This window comes from Hermetia illucens, chromosome 1 (genome assembly GCF_905115235.1).
Source record: "Hermetia illucens chromosome 1, iHerIll2.2.curated.20191125, whole genome shotgun sequence".
Lineage (NCBI taxonomy): Eukaryota > Metazoa > Arthropoda > Insecta > Diptera > Stratiomyidae > Hermetia > Hermetia illucens.
The window spans coordinates 178,714,480-178,729,330 of NC_051849.1; the positions used below are offsets into that span (position 1 = coordinate 178,714,480).

General features: G+C 39.9%; 1 protein-coding gene across 1 annotated transcript; it reads left to right on the top strand.

Annotated features, from left to right (window-relative positions):
• Window positions 1-438: 438 nt before the first annotated feature.
• On the top strand, window positions 439-13,983 carry LOC119661155 (segmentation protein paired). Its single transcript, XM_038070367.1, has 4 exons — window positions 439-867; window positions 11,737-11,924; window positions 12,260-12,497; window positions 12,739-13,983. Exons 1-4 carry the CDS (start codon window positions 804-806, stop codon window positions 13,836-13,838), a joined length of 1,590 nt encoding a protein of 529 aa, XP_037926295.1. The 5' UTR covers window positions 439-803; the 3' UTR covers window positions 13,839-13,983.
• The last annotated feature ends 868 nt before the right edge of the window (window positions 13,984-14,851 follow it).

The window sequence follows — 14,851 nt, forward strand, 5'->3', positions numbered from 1 at the left end:
CCATAAAGTGAAAACCACATAGGTCCCAGTCAATAGGCATCCCAGAAACACACCTCCTAGCAGTTTGGTAGTGGGGTCCATAAAAAATCTAGAGGCGGACCAACTTATTCAATTTAGTTTTTCATACGTTTCAAATGCACAGTGGGGCGGAGACGAGCGTTTTCTGTGAAAACATGAGCAAAATAGATTGTGCATCTTAACAACAGTAACTTGAAGGCGGGTCTCACCAATAGAAGCAGTCGAGTTACTTTTCAAACCATTGGGCATAGTATGGAAGCCACTACCTCCCTACTGTATGGGTATCTAGAATCTTGAACACTTTGCATTGTGCTAGTACAGATGTCGAGAAAATGATTGATGACTTGACTTTGAGGTAAGTCAAGTCGAGATCTTGATGATTGGATTCGATATTGAGCCAGTCTAGGAAGTCACTCTGACGTGATCGGAATAAGAAGTTTTTAGGAGAGTTAGTTTCTTGGCCTAAGATTTTACAAAATTTTTTGGTAAGGAAATTCAAACGGATCTAAGAGTAATTTTCGGTGTTATCATTACCATATGAGCACGTCTTAGCATACATCGTGAGGTACTCCAACCCAAACCAAACTGCAATTAAAAGGATATTTTGAAGTGAAAGTGTAAGACACAAAAAGATTCTAGTTTTCATAGTTGCGCACCATCAATAGTGTTATTGTGAATCAGTGAAAATTTGGTAGTGCACACATCAAAAGTACGGATTTTCAAGAGACAAGTTAAATTCAACGAGTGAAGAGGGAAAGCTTCCTTATTGGATGGTATAAACAAAGATGACTGTTACCAATTTCGGAACCATGCATCACAGACCCTGCTTCAATGGATATCCATTTCAAGGTAAATATTAATAAGATTTTAAAAGATGTTTTTCGAAAAATTCCTATGTTGGCATAAGATTCCGTGTGGATGCATTAGTTTCTGTACCCTGTATGGGAACTACTAGAAAGGCAAAAACATACTTTTTTTGAAATATCCACATTTTGAGAACTGAAGATAGATAAGCAGTCCTGTGAACCTTACTACTTCATTTCAAAGCAATTTTAAGATCGCGCTGTTTAAGTCAAGACTACCGACGATGCGCAATTACTAAAATAACTATCAGTTACTATGCACTTTCCTAAAACCTTACGCGTCCTTGACCAAACGATGGAATGCCCTAAGTATTCTCATAAATCAAGAAATTTCACTTCTACAGAAAATAAGGAATAGAACCTCTAATAAAACTTTTAGGACGCTCGTAAACATAATTGTGCCCATTCGACTTTCTTCTAGGGTAGAAAAGGTGACCCGCGAATACAAGTCATCCACCGTTGCAACAAATTCTCAGATAGTTTCCAGTGAAAGGATTAAAGGTCAATGTTTGGCAGGCTGTTTGAGCTATGATACCTTTATGGAAGTCAAATGGGTGTGAAAACCGACCTGACCCAGGCTTTTGGAAAGTTAAATGTGAGGGAGTTGTCGCATACTTAATCCTGATAATCCTCAGATTATCACTACTGGTTTCAATGTGATAATACGGCAATTATTTGCAAATATTCCAGTAAATATTTAAAAACATTTTCTTTTGTTTGTTTGGGTTTGGTTGCATTTATTATAGGAATGAATAGGATTAAAGGATTAGTAGATGGCTTGTGATTCAAGAATTGGGAAAGATGAGGCTATTCCAATGAAGAAACCAATTCATTTATTATAAGTATTAATAAAACCCCAGTCAACTGTAGACAATACATTAGGTATTTCTTGAATCCAAGCAAGTACTGTCTTTAACGTATCAATCGATCGATGAAAAGCTGTATGGAGCTAAAATGTCTTTAAAAAAAACTACAAGCCCCTCTAGAGTAAACAACGCAGTGAAAAGTGCAGAATTCTATATTTCAAGGGAATAATGCAGGGAAAACAGGACGCAAGTAGCGGAGTAATTAAAAAATAAGCAGACAGGATCCACCATAGACCATTCTCTAGACTATGATGTCTGTGTTCGTATCGGCTTCAATGTCTAACTAATAATCCTATATGTCATCAATATTTACAATGAAATCAACCAAACCGCCTAACTTTTCATATTTGATACATCAATATTATCCCTTCCGATCAAGACTTAACTAACAACAAAGTTTATTTAGGAATATTGCCTTCAAAATATAACCCTTGGCCTACCCTCGCTCATTAGGGCCACCTTGGTAGAATATTTGTACTCCAATTGCTATTGTACTCTTGATTAAACGTATAACTTCTGTCGATATTTTGCCCATTCAAACCTTTACGGACAATATTTTATACAATGTTGAAGATGATATCATATTGAATAAAAGGGAAAACCCTTACTTGGTGTAACAAGCAAACTAACTAAGATAATGGGGTATCCCAGTTCAAAAATGTTGAAGAGTTATAAACACTACCGCAGCACGATTGTTACAAATTTGAAGACTCTGCATTTCAACCCCCAAAAATAGTATAATAATTTTTGGCTTACTTCTTTGGCCTATCCCAGCATAATCCCAAAAATTCAAAATTTCCGCTAGCGTGGAGTTTAAGATAATGACTTTGAACCAACCAGATTCCTTAGATATCTAGTAAAATTATCAAATAAAAAAAATACCTCAATACTTTATCGGTCAGGATAAGAGTGTCAACCTGAATGCCCTAAGCCTGAAAGATACCTTCAGTAGTCCAACTCTGACGGCTTGTGTAGTCTAGTGAAGTAATAGTTATCATTCCTCGAGACGGGGAGAGAGTACATTCGCACAAAACAGGAAAACGAAAACAGTTTCAATCCTTGAAATAATTAACTCATCCAAAGTTTAGATATTATAGGACATCATTTCATGTTATATTTCTGGAAATAGCCTTTATCCCCTGGATATCCATGTGAAATTCTCTTCAAACATCGCTTGCGGATATGATGATTGCCGCACTGCATTGTTTGCCGCATGATATGACTCCCACATCGGAATTATGGTATAATAGCATCTATCCAGTATAAACTAGAGGCATTAATTACCTTAACCCAACAAGAATGTCGAATGATCCATTAGCAAGTCTGATAGAATAAAAGGTAATCCATAACTGGGTCTTTCGACATCGTCCATACATTGCCACCATCATACTAAATAAGTTAGAAACCTTTGCATTTCGTCCCAATGGGTAAGCGACTTCCAAAGGCAGTACATGTGACAGATAGACAGACAGGGGTTATACCCATTTCAATAAGATTTTTTGTAAGCACAAAACATTAAAAAGCAGCCAATGCTTCACCTTCACCAATTTCGTCTCAGCTATGGTGATATGTGGTAGACAACGCACCTTCACCAACAAGGAACGACCCGGCAACCCGGAAAGACAAAATCCATAAAGCGCGCATTATGTCGTACCCGATCAAACTGAGGACATCGGTACCGCTTCGTCGCAACTCATCTTTCTTCTTTTATCACTGGCCTTCGTTTGAAGGTAGCCTCCCCGCCAAATCATTGAACTTGGTAGCATCCTCAAGATATATGTATGAAGATGATATATATGATTAGCTGATATCGTTTTAGGCCGAGCTAGAAAACATTTGTCAACCCTTCTTTCTGTCAGGAGGTCACTTTCATCAAACCTTATAAAGAAACCTTTCGCAGGTATATTTCAAAGCCCCATCTCTCCCTAGCCTAACTTTAACCGGTTCCTAAATAACTGATCTCTTTATGCATATAAGCCTTTTAACAAAACATAGAAGGGTTTACCAATCTAACTATCCGCTTTCAGCTTATTTGGGTCGGAATTATAGCATTATAGTTATAATATTACGGAAAGCTGACTTCATAAGATATTAAATTCGGAAGCCCTGAAGTTGTCTTTTATTTTTCATTTTAGTAAGGACCAGACAGCATTGCGCAAATGCGTTCACAAAATTATCTCCATTGGACTGAAACAATTTTCTCCTCCTCTACCTCCATATAAGATTGTGTTAATTTATGCGTCTGTCCCCAACACCATTCCTTTTCTATGTTTATTTCACTTGCCCCTGACTTCTCATCTGCATGAAGAAATAATTAATACTTTATCTGAAGTCCTAAATCTAACGTTGTCCTTTTGCACCTTAAATCTCCCATTCTCTCTGCTAGCATTGTTGAAGGCTCCTTCCCTCTCTATTTGTCTCCTTTTTCTTGAATTGCTCTCACTATCTCAACCTATTTAGAACCTAGTGTGGTACTATCTAGAATATTCAAGACAAGGACTTGAATACTCCGAGTCATATTGGCACCAACGCAAATTTGTTGTTTTAGGCTACTTCTAAAGAAAACTATCTAGCTTCCGTAGAGAATATTCTAGGGGCAATTCCAGTTAGACTCATACTAACATCAAGACAAGATTTGATAGACTAGCATCCGTCTTGTTCCAAATTAAACTTTTCTATGATACGGCAAATCTAGATAGAGCCACGCTAGCGAACTGCAAAAAGCTAGCTTCATAGTTCTTAATTTAACCTAACTTGCGACCTGAAGTGCGAAGAAGCTTACGACACAGCATCCTTTTCCTTGTAAAGCTTCTATCCATGTGAAGACTGGCTTCTGTAAATGAGTTTCAGCTCCAGCAAGTCCTTTGCTCTACACAATTACCATTATTAGTCCATCCCAAACTCATTTTATCCTATTTTCCGCCATCAATTATCAAGTGGATAGCCTCCTGCCTCCCTAAACGATCTTAAAGAGTTTTTATGGTTGCACATTCCTATCCTCTCTCCCTCTGGAGTTAATCAAGGCTTTGTTCTGTATATTTTTTATCTTCCACGTTTGGTTATCTCAGGTCTCTACCTTGCCAGTGCAGCGACACATGTCCAATATACCAAATACCTTCTTTTTAGAAAGGACTTTCCCTATATGAATTACCCTGCCCCTCCACACTCTCAATTTATTTTACCTTCAACAACGTGGTAACTTCTTTAATGTCTGTAAATGACCGTGTCCCATCTTATTGTGTCTTTATATCATTCATTTGTTATATGCCATATTACTTTTTTCTATACGAGGTTTCAACGAACCCTGATTTTACTTTACTTCAGGCAATAGGATTCCCGTCACCATCGTCATCAAGAATCACTTGACCTCTTTTCAGCTTTCTTTCAATCAGCAGCATTGTGTTACTTGATCCTCTGCTTGAAATCCGTTCTTCAGTGGTATTTGCGCTTAACGTCAATCCATTCGTTTAATCCCATTTTCCTCTTTCAATGTAGTACAGAATCGACTTCGGTATTTTGGCGCGGTGTCTTCTTGAAGTATCTTGACAGGCTTCAAGGGAATACGATCATAAACCATACCCAGCGAGCTAAAGATCTTACACCTTCAAGTGAAATTAGAGCACTTTAGCTCGGTCCCGATATTCACCAGTCATTGTCAGAGACTTCTACGCCTTTTTCCGTTTATGTTGAATGGATGTCATCAGGGCTTTTAGGGCTCCACTTTATCCTTAGCATTCATATAAAATAATCAATTGGACAATAGATATATGTTCCATGTCTTATGCAGCACTGACTAAGGTTATATTTAAATGTCCATGCTTCCTCGGCGGACACCCTCTGACGGTAGGTATCACCCTGAAAGTTCAACGACTATTGGCATCTACCTCCAAATCCTCGCTCCTAATCTCGTAAATAGTTGTCGTTTCATCTGTAAATACATTCCCGCAATGACGAATGCTGCATCATCCGGTATGGTTTTAAAGATAGAGCCCATATTTAATGTTACCTTTCTGCAGGCCGCACAAAATCTTTAGCCTTTGCATATTGTACGAGGGCACTGCACAGAGCAGGATGGAGTTTACCACCTGGACTATAAACAATCTATATCTCGGCGCTGTTCTTTTAGTTGACTTCAAGCTTTCTGCCTTCGTTCTCCTCCTGCTCCCTCCTCTTTTAACGAGATTTTACCATATATCATCATAAATCCCCGTTTACTTGCTGTTATATTTCCTCTAGACTGTCTTCGTTGAAGGTATTCTCTTCTATATATAAACTATTTCAGTTTGTTTCGAAACTGTCTTATATCTCCTGTATGGGATCTTCTCCTTGATCTCATGTGAGGATAACGCAGATGTCCTTCGTTCATTTTTTTGTTTTCCTAGGAAACCCCATGTTTATTTATGAAACTTTGTTGTGAGAGGATTTTTGGCCCCTTTTATTAAGTTGCGTTTGAGACATGCCTCAAAGTGGCGCTTTATGTTGCCGTTCACATTCCCCAGTTCATACGATATCACAGCAGTTTTAGCATGGGAAATACCGATTTTCACATTGAAATCGCCCAATATAATTTTTATATTTGTATGTACATCAGTATGCTACCACAATTAGTTAGTTTTTAATTTCCTAATAAACCGTTCTCCTAATAAGACTGACTGGTATTACTGCTTCCAAGATTATGGTAAAACAAAATGCTGAGATTAGGAGAAGGTATAAATAAAATAAAATTGGGGTTACTCCACTATGCTTAATCTGCTCTCTTGGTGAAAGGTCCCGGGCCAGGCTGACCAAGAAAACTTGTTCAATGTTGTAATATAAGACACAGACATTTTCTCACAAGTCGCTGACTGCAAAGTCGTTCCCTACGAAATATTGACACTTCAACATTGATTGCCGTCCTGCGAACCTAGTCACCGTTGAAACCTCGTCAACTCATTGGCCCGCAGCGATTTAAATTATGACGTAAGAAGGTGTTAGAAAATAGGCGAAATTACGTCACTTACGCGGCTACCGACAAGCGTCGAAACTTAGAATCAAATCAAAAATACATGCCAAGCAATCCTTCGGGTTACCAAATCCAGTAAGTCGGGAACTTTACTTTAGAATGACAATGTGCAAGTAAATGTCCAAGTGAAGGAAGGCCTCTCTCCCCGATAAACCGCCAATGACAAGAACGACACGTTGCTTAACGATCGAGGAACCGAGATGGTGAGCAGATTTCAATGAAAGAACTTATTCATACACCACTTTCGGAAGCACTGCCCACATTTAAAAAAACGATCGTTTTGTGTTCCCATACCATAAAAATTTGTTAACGCAATCATGACAAATGTATTCGCGACGCCGTTTAAATTGACACGAACCAGGCCGGGTTTGTCAAAAACCTCAAAATTACCAACGCACTACACGGTCTCCAGTTACTGATGGAGAAATATCTTGAAAACCTTCGCACTCTCTACATTTTATTCGTAATTCTAGAGTAGGTATGCAAGGTATGTATATGCCGTACCTAGTATGATGGATTAAACTGCTCTCTCTCTATATATTAAAACCGCTTTGTGTCTCAGTCGCTGTTCAACAAGGACACTCCACCTAAGTGTAATCTCGCGGTGTTTCTAGCGAATAAACTACTATGGATAATTAAGACTTGCCTTTTCTTTTCACTTGTAATATTTATTAATCCTTCAAACAACGACATTTCGGGAACCACTTGTTCCCTTCTTCGGTGCTACAGTGTTTAAAGGATACACCTTCTTCGCACTCCTTTCGGTTCTTATTGATAATATCACGCAGAATATAAATCGTCCAGCCACTTATGCACTGCTCTTTGCAGAATATCTTTTCCTAGTGCCTCACAATAAAATTAATCTCAAACAACAGAAAGACAGAAATTTTAAAAATCAACCCCAATGAAAAAGACAATCTCACCGTCAATGGCAGCAACTTGCGAAAAACATAACGATTAGAATATCTCGGAACAATCCTAACAACCGATAATGTTGCCCTGTTGATTCTGAGTACTGGTAGACTACCAAACACAATAAACGCTGCCCCACGCTAATGGAGACTAATTGTTACATTTGATCAGTCGCACAATACTCTACAATCACTTCCCAAATGAAAGCATCCACTATATGGAGTTACACCTATTGTGAAAAAATTGGAAAAGAGATATTTCCGATCGTATTGTCATTCGTGCTGACGAGAGCTCAATATTCAAAATTAGTGAGCATGTCGAAGGCGAGCCAAAAACCCACTGAAGCAGCTATAGCGTGATTCGAGAAGCTATCGACTACAGTAGGATCAAAACTCTGATAACCAAGAAGAGTATCAAATTCGATCTAGACGGGCCGGCCCGCCTAGTTTACCGGACAAAGGCTTAAAAAGTACCCGGATACCTGAGTGGTTAGAGCACAAGGCTGTCATACGGAAGATTACGGTTCAAATCTCACTGGTGGCAGTGAGATTTGTATCGTGATTTGACATGTGATACCAGTCGACTCAGCTATTACTGAGTACCTGAGTCAAATCAACGTAATAATCTCGGGAGAGCCCAATGCTGACCACATTGCTTCCTATAGGGTACTATAATTTTGCAGTCCACCGTTAGGGTCTTGAATGAAGTGCTCTAACACACTTCAAGGCCTTAATCCAATTGGATTGATGCGCCAACGATTACCATTATTATGAAAGGATAAAAAGGAGGAAGAATGCCCAATTTCTTCTTTCATCGGAAACGAAACGGACATCGTTAGCAGGCAGGGGGAACCGTAGTTCCAGGACTCAGGCCTTCAATAAGCCCATTGTACTAACCCTTGCAGACAATCATAAACATCCATGACTATAGCCGGGATTTTAACCCGGAGCACGACGTCGGGATCGTGAAACTGACGTTCCATCCAACTCAACCATCGCACCGTCAAGAGATTTACTTTAGATACCTCAATTAGGCAGATGACACATGTTTCCTTAAATAAAGGCTCATCTATCAGAAAAAGGAACGAGTGCGGTGATTGACATGGTTACGCATCAGCCTCTCGGTCACATTACCCGGGTGTCTGTGATATTTGTGTTCTTATTTGTGATGTCCCGGTGCTGTAGGCTAATCACTTGAACAACATTAGGTTTGATGATAATGAAACCGAAACTCAGCATCATTGAAACCTGAAATTGTGTGGATGCCCTATACTCCATAAATGGAGTGAACGTTGAAAACGCAAAGGTCAAAGTGCATTATTTGGTCAATTATCATCTCCTCATACCCTTCGAGTATAGTGGAAAATGAAATTAAATCCAAAACGTGGCTCTCTGAATAGCAAGTTGAGGTTGTTCTATGACAATCGTTTAACAACATTGCTCTTGCGCTCAGTTACGAGGGTAAAGTTAAAACTTTCGGAACTTTCTGCAACAAAGCATGGAAAAGGACCTAGCCGCACCTAACCATGAAGAAAAACCATATTTATATTAACATAGGGGAGCGCTTTCCCAATATAGAAGCCAAGATCTATGCCAAAAGCCAGCTTGAATCAGGAAGTAGCAAATTCCAGACATATCCATGCTCAAATACTGGGTCCGAACTGACGGAAGCCAAAACTCCGCTCTGAGCTTATGGAGCTCTCTCACAAGCCTCATGCGGCGCAACATAGGCAAGCATACATGTGGTAGGTACCAACCAAATCATTAAGATAGCAATGCTGAACACTCGATGTCATCTAACAAAATGTTTATTAGATGTTCATATTCATATATTCTGCGACATTTTTCTGGAGAGTTGTGTGTGTGGTTAATCGGCAACAATCATCATCATCAACGGCGCAACAACCGATATCCGGTCTAGGCTTGCCTTAACAAGGAACTCCAGACATCCCGGTTTTACACCGAGGTCCAGCAATTCGATATCCCCAAAAGCTGTCTGGCGTCCTGGCCTACGCCATCCCTCCATCTTAGGCAGGGTCTGCCTCGTCTTCTTTTTCTACCATAGATATTGCGCTTATAGACTTTCCGGTTGGGATCATCCTCATCCATACGGATTAAGTGACCCGCCCACCGTAACCTATTGAGCCGAATTTTATCCACAACCTGGCGGTCATGGTATCGCTCATAGATTTCGTCATTGTGTAGGTTACGGATTTGTCCATCCTCATGTAGGGGGCCAAAAATTCTTCGGAGGATTCTTCTCTCGAACGCGGCCAAGAGTTCGCAATTTTTCTTGCTAAGAACCCAAGTTTCCGAGGAATACATGAGGACTGGCAAGATCATAGTCTTGTACAGTAAGAGCTTTGACTCTATGGTGAGACGTTTCGAGCGGAAGTTTTTGTAAGCTGAAATAGGCTCTGTTGGCTGACAACAACCGTGCGCGGATTTCATCATTGTAGCTGTTATCGGTTGTGATTTTCGACCCTAAATAAGAGAAATTGTCAACGGTCTCAAAGTTATATACTCCTATCTTTATTCTTCCCGGTTTGATGTTGTTGGTTGACTCGTCTTCGGTGCTGACGTTGCCACCATATATTTTGTCTTGCTTTCATTGATGTGCAGCCCAAGATATCGCGCTAATCGCCGCCTGCTCGATCTGGTTGAAGGCAGTTTGTACGTCTCGGGTGGTCCTTCCCATGATGTCGATATCGTCAGCATAGGCCAGTAGTTGGGTGGACTTAAAGAGGATCGTACCTCTTGCATTTACCTCAGCATCGTGGATCACTTTCTCGGGGGCCAAGTTAAAGAGGACGGATGATAAGATATCTCCTTGTCGTAGAGCGTTGTTGATGTCGAATGGTCTTGAGAGTGATCCTGCTGTTTTTATCTGGCCTCGCACATTGGTCAGGGTCAGCCTAGTCAGTCTTATTAATTTCGTCGGGATACCGAATTCCCTCATGGCCGCGTACAGTTTTACCCTGGCTATGCTATCATAGGCGGCTTTAAAGTCGATGAATAGATGGTGCAACAACAGTTTTTCCATCGCTTGTCGCAGAGAGAAAATCTGATCTGTTGCTGATTTGCCTGGAGTGAAGCCTCTTTGGTATGGGCCAATGATGTTCTGAGCGTATGGGGCTATCCGGCCTAGCAAGATAGCGAAGAATATCTTATAGATGGTACTCAGCAACGAAAACATTACCCCAATTTAAATAACTCAAGAAAAAAAGATTCACCTCTTTAGATATGCGCTAGCGTTTACGTCAGCACCGGATGTGAAAGCTCCTTAATTATTTTAAAAAAAATGCAATAAACAAAAACATCTTGAAAATTACTGAGTTCTCTACTCTGTACGTAGGAAAATTTCTCTGGTAACATAAAACTATCAAAAACGAACATCTCGTCACCTTTTTCTTTCATCAATTTTCTCTTCTGTTAAATATCTGACATTAAGTGTAATCATGACTGAAAATTTCTTGTGATTTTTTAGCAAATTAAACAAAAATAAATTTCACGGGGCGATAAATGTTTGTTACCTTTCATCGGTTTTTATTATGTAGGAGTTCATGTGCACATGAACAAAAATCGGAAGATAATGACTTAAAATGTGTAACCTATCACCGAAATATGAATTACAGACGCTCTCCAAGGGAGAAAAGGTCTCGCAAGGTGCTTCGAAAAAGAGACTTGGAAGTCAGTAGTTTCTGAAGTACTAAGTGGGGATCGTGTGACTTGATCATTTGTAGAACAATTACCAACGTTGCAAGTTCTTTCATTCAAGCTAAAGAAAATTCAGAACTTGAAGATTCGAAAATGCTTTTATTAGGCCCATTTGATATCATTAGATCTAAAGTGCATAGACAGATATTGCATTCAATGTCTCTCTGCTGAGGGTTCATCTATATGACTAGAAGGACTAAGGCTCGGCTTGTCTATGTATGCTGTAAATTCCTTAGTCGACCATAAAGAATCAGCCACCTATTCGTACTAACAACCTAAGATTTCATTTTTCTACATAAATAACTTATATAACCATAACACCTGTATCCACTATTTATTGAAAAATTCAATTTTCCCAGGTGACATGTCTGCCGGTCAGGGTCGAGTTAATCAGTTGGGCGGAGTTTTCATCAATGGGCGACCCCTTCCAAGTCATATACGTTTAAAAATCGTGGAAATGGCTGGGGCTGGTATTCGACCATGCGTAATCTCCAGACAATTACGTGTTAGTCATGGTTGCGTTTCGAAAATTCTTAACAGATACCAGGTAAGAAATGATGAAGTTGTTAGTATGTTTCGCATAAAAATAAAGCCATAATCTTCTACACTATTTACGTGTGTGATGTGATCATCTCCAAGTCTGTCAGATACTTAGAGACTTAATCTGGACAATCATAGTAGTGAAAACCTAGTACTATCTTAGATGAATTGATCATTATGAAAGGAAGCTACAAATACATTTCTCCCCATTTCTATTTGTTTTCTTCTTAAAATAATGTTTTAGTTCGCACTGTCAATATAATCTCTTGGCGCTCCCTCGCCAACTTTATTCATGCATTACAAATCGGAATACAATAATTCAATCGCAATCTATCTTTCAAGGAAACTGGTTCAATACGTCCCGGCGTAATTGGCGGATCTAAACCACGTGTTGCCACCCCCGAAGTTGAAACTCGCATCGAGGAATACAAACGTGAAAATCCAGGAATATTTTCATGGGAAATACGTGATCGACTAATCAAAGAGGGCATATGCGATCGTGCCACAGCACCATCAGTATCAGCAATTTCGCGCCTATTGCGTGGTCGTGATGGAAATGACGATGACACTAAAAAGACTGGTAAGCTTTCTTGAAATCATTCATTCTCTAATAGCAATAATCACGAAATGGATCCATCTATGCAAGACACAGATCTTACCAAATTGTAATAAATGACCAATGCATGATTTGCATATTCACACAATGAAAAGCAAGAGATGAATTGACATGATGTACTACTAATAGTGGCGATCATGACTTTCAGATTATTCAATTAACTAAATATCGATTAATAAGTTTTTAATTTTACGTAATTTTCCAGGGTCGGAACATTCAATTAAACCATCTGATGGTGAACTATCGGACTGTGATAGTGAACCGGGGATCCCATTGAAGCGCAAGCAACGAAGATCACGAACTACTTTCACAGCAATTCAATTAGATGAGCTGGAAAGGGCTTTCGAACGAACTCAATATCCTGATATCTATACAAGAGAAGAACTAGCTCAGCGCACAAAACTCACTGAAGCACGAATTCAAGTCTGGTTCAGCAACAGACGGGCTAGGTTACGAAAACAACTCAGCTCGGGATCATCTGCATCGTACCCTTCTACTATGCCTGGATCACAGGCAATCCACTACGGAAACCCGTCAGCTGTTGGAAACTACCCGTCTCTTATGGCGGGGCAGGTGCTACCTGAACCGTCAACATTCCCCACAGCTACCTCGCAGGTTCACGATTTCTATTCATCGCATATGCATGCGGTTTCATCCCATACAGCACCAACTCCTCCGCATCAAATTCATAACCCTACACCAAGTTATCCTCTACACCATCACCATCACTCCTCTGCTATTTCGAACATGCCCTCTATGAACACGCCGTATGTTTCCAACTTGAGTTCTGACGTTCATCAAACTACCATTCGCAACGATAGTCCCACCACCAATCATACCAACTATACCATCTCCTTGCAACTTCCGCCAACCCCTAACAGCTTAGTAACAATGATGGGTCCTAATTCTGGAAACAGTAACAGTAGCGAACACCTACAAGGACAAGAAGCCGAGGACGCAGCACAACAGCAGTCAAATGTTCAGCAAGTCAACACTAGCCATCAAAGCCACCACTCTAACAACAATAACAATAACAATGGCAACACCAATGATAACAATTATTCACCGTGGAACACATCCACCGCAGTAACTACTAGTGCTGCTAGTGCACGTCCTATTGCCCCAATTTCTCCACCAGACACCATCCAGACTAGTGCCACAACATTGGGAAGCCCGATCCCTCATCATATTCCATTCCATCATAATTCTGCTTATTCTACGTCTTTCATGCAACAGAACTTTTCATCATTCTCACCTGCAAAGAATTTTGGAATGCCACAGAGCTTCTATGGTAGTTGGCACTGAGTTGATCCTTAGATCCTTAGAAATGTAATCTAGAAAATTAAATAATAAATTATGTACAAGATTCAAAATTAAACAAAGGTTAATCTTACTTATGCTTCTAGAAATAAATAGATATAAGAAAAGACCAAACTAAGTATGATTAAGGATGCACATAACATGTAAAGTCGATAATAAATTGTAATTATTTAAAAAAAATCATTCTTTTGTTTCCTATTGTCCATTCTCGACGATCAAGCAATAGAGGGCAGGATAGATGGACGCGGAGTGTAGCTCCCTGGGAGTCAACAATATGTGGCTCTCCAGGAGCAAAGCACCTTGTCTACCAAGATCGTTACGGAAAACACCTGCCCCGAACCAGGGTATTGTGCAAACCGTGTCATTGTGTAGTTTGCATTCGGGGACAACTAATTGTATTCCAAAGAAGCTTCACTGGTAGTTGATCGCCTCAGTCAATAAATTTGAATTTGCCGTGCTACGGAGAGCTATGGCACGGCGGACTTCCTAGCCACCATACTTAACTACTAGCCATAACTTAAAAGCAATATCAAACAAACGGACATAAAGAATCTGGAGGCTATAGAGGCTGAAAGGGCAGGATTAAAAAGGGAAGTAGAACTTGAAGAACTAGCAATAATGGTGGAAGACATCAACAAAATCGCCACATATAAGACCGGATTTCCGGCTAATATAGTTAAGTCATCAAGGGATATACCATCATGGGACAGGAACCAAGCCAGAATGAGAACAGACGTCCGAAAACGTTAGAAAACCACCGGACATTGGTTGAGGTGCAAGAATGCATTTACTACGTGTAGCAACGCGATAAGGGAGCCAAAACGGTACAACTTCATTGAATTCTGTGAAGAAATAGAACAAACCACAGAAACATCCAGGGTATATAAAGTTACAGCAAAAGCAAGGCAATATCTTCTGTCTGTGTGAAGAAGAAAGATGGGACACTGAAAATGATGGGAACAGAGTTCATCTGCTTTACAGGACTAAGTGTTACGGAG

Coding starts and splice junctions, on each gene's coding strand:
- LOC119661155 (XM_038070367.1), top strand. CDS start 804: ATGACTGTTACCAATTTCGGAACCATGCATCACAGACCCTGCTTCAAT. Junction 11,925..12,259: donor AAATTCTTAACAGATACCAG/GTAAGAAATGAT, acceptor CTATCTTTCAAG/GAAACTGGTTCAATACGTCC. Junction 12,498..12,738: donor CGATGACACTAAAAAGACTG/GTAAGCTTTCTT, acceptor GTAATTTTCCAG/GGTCGGAACATTCAATTAAA.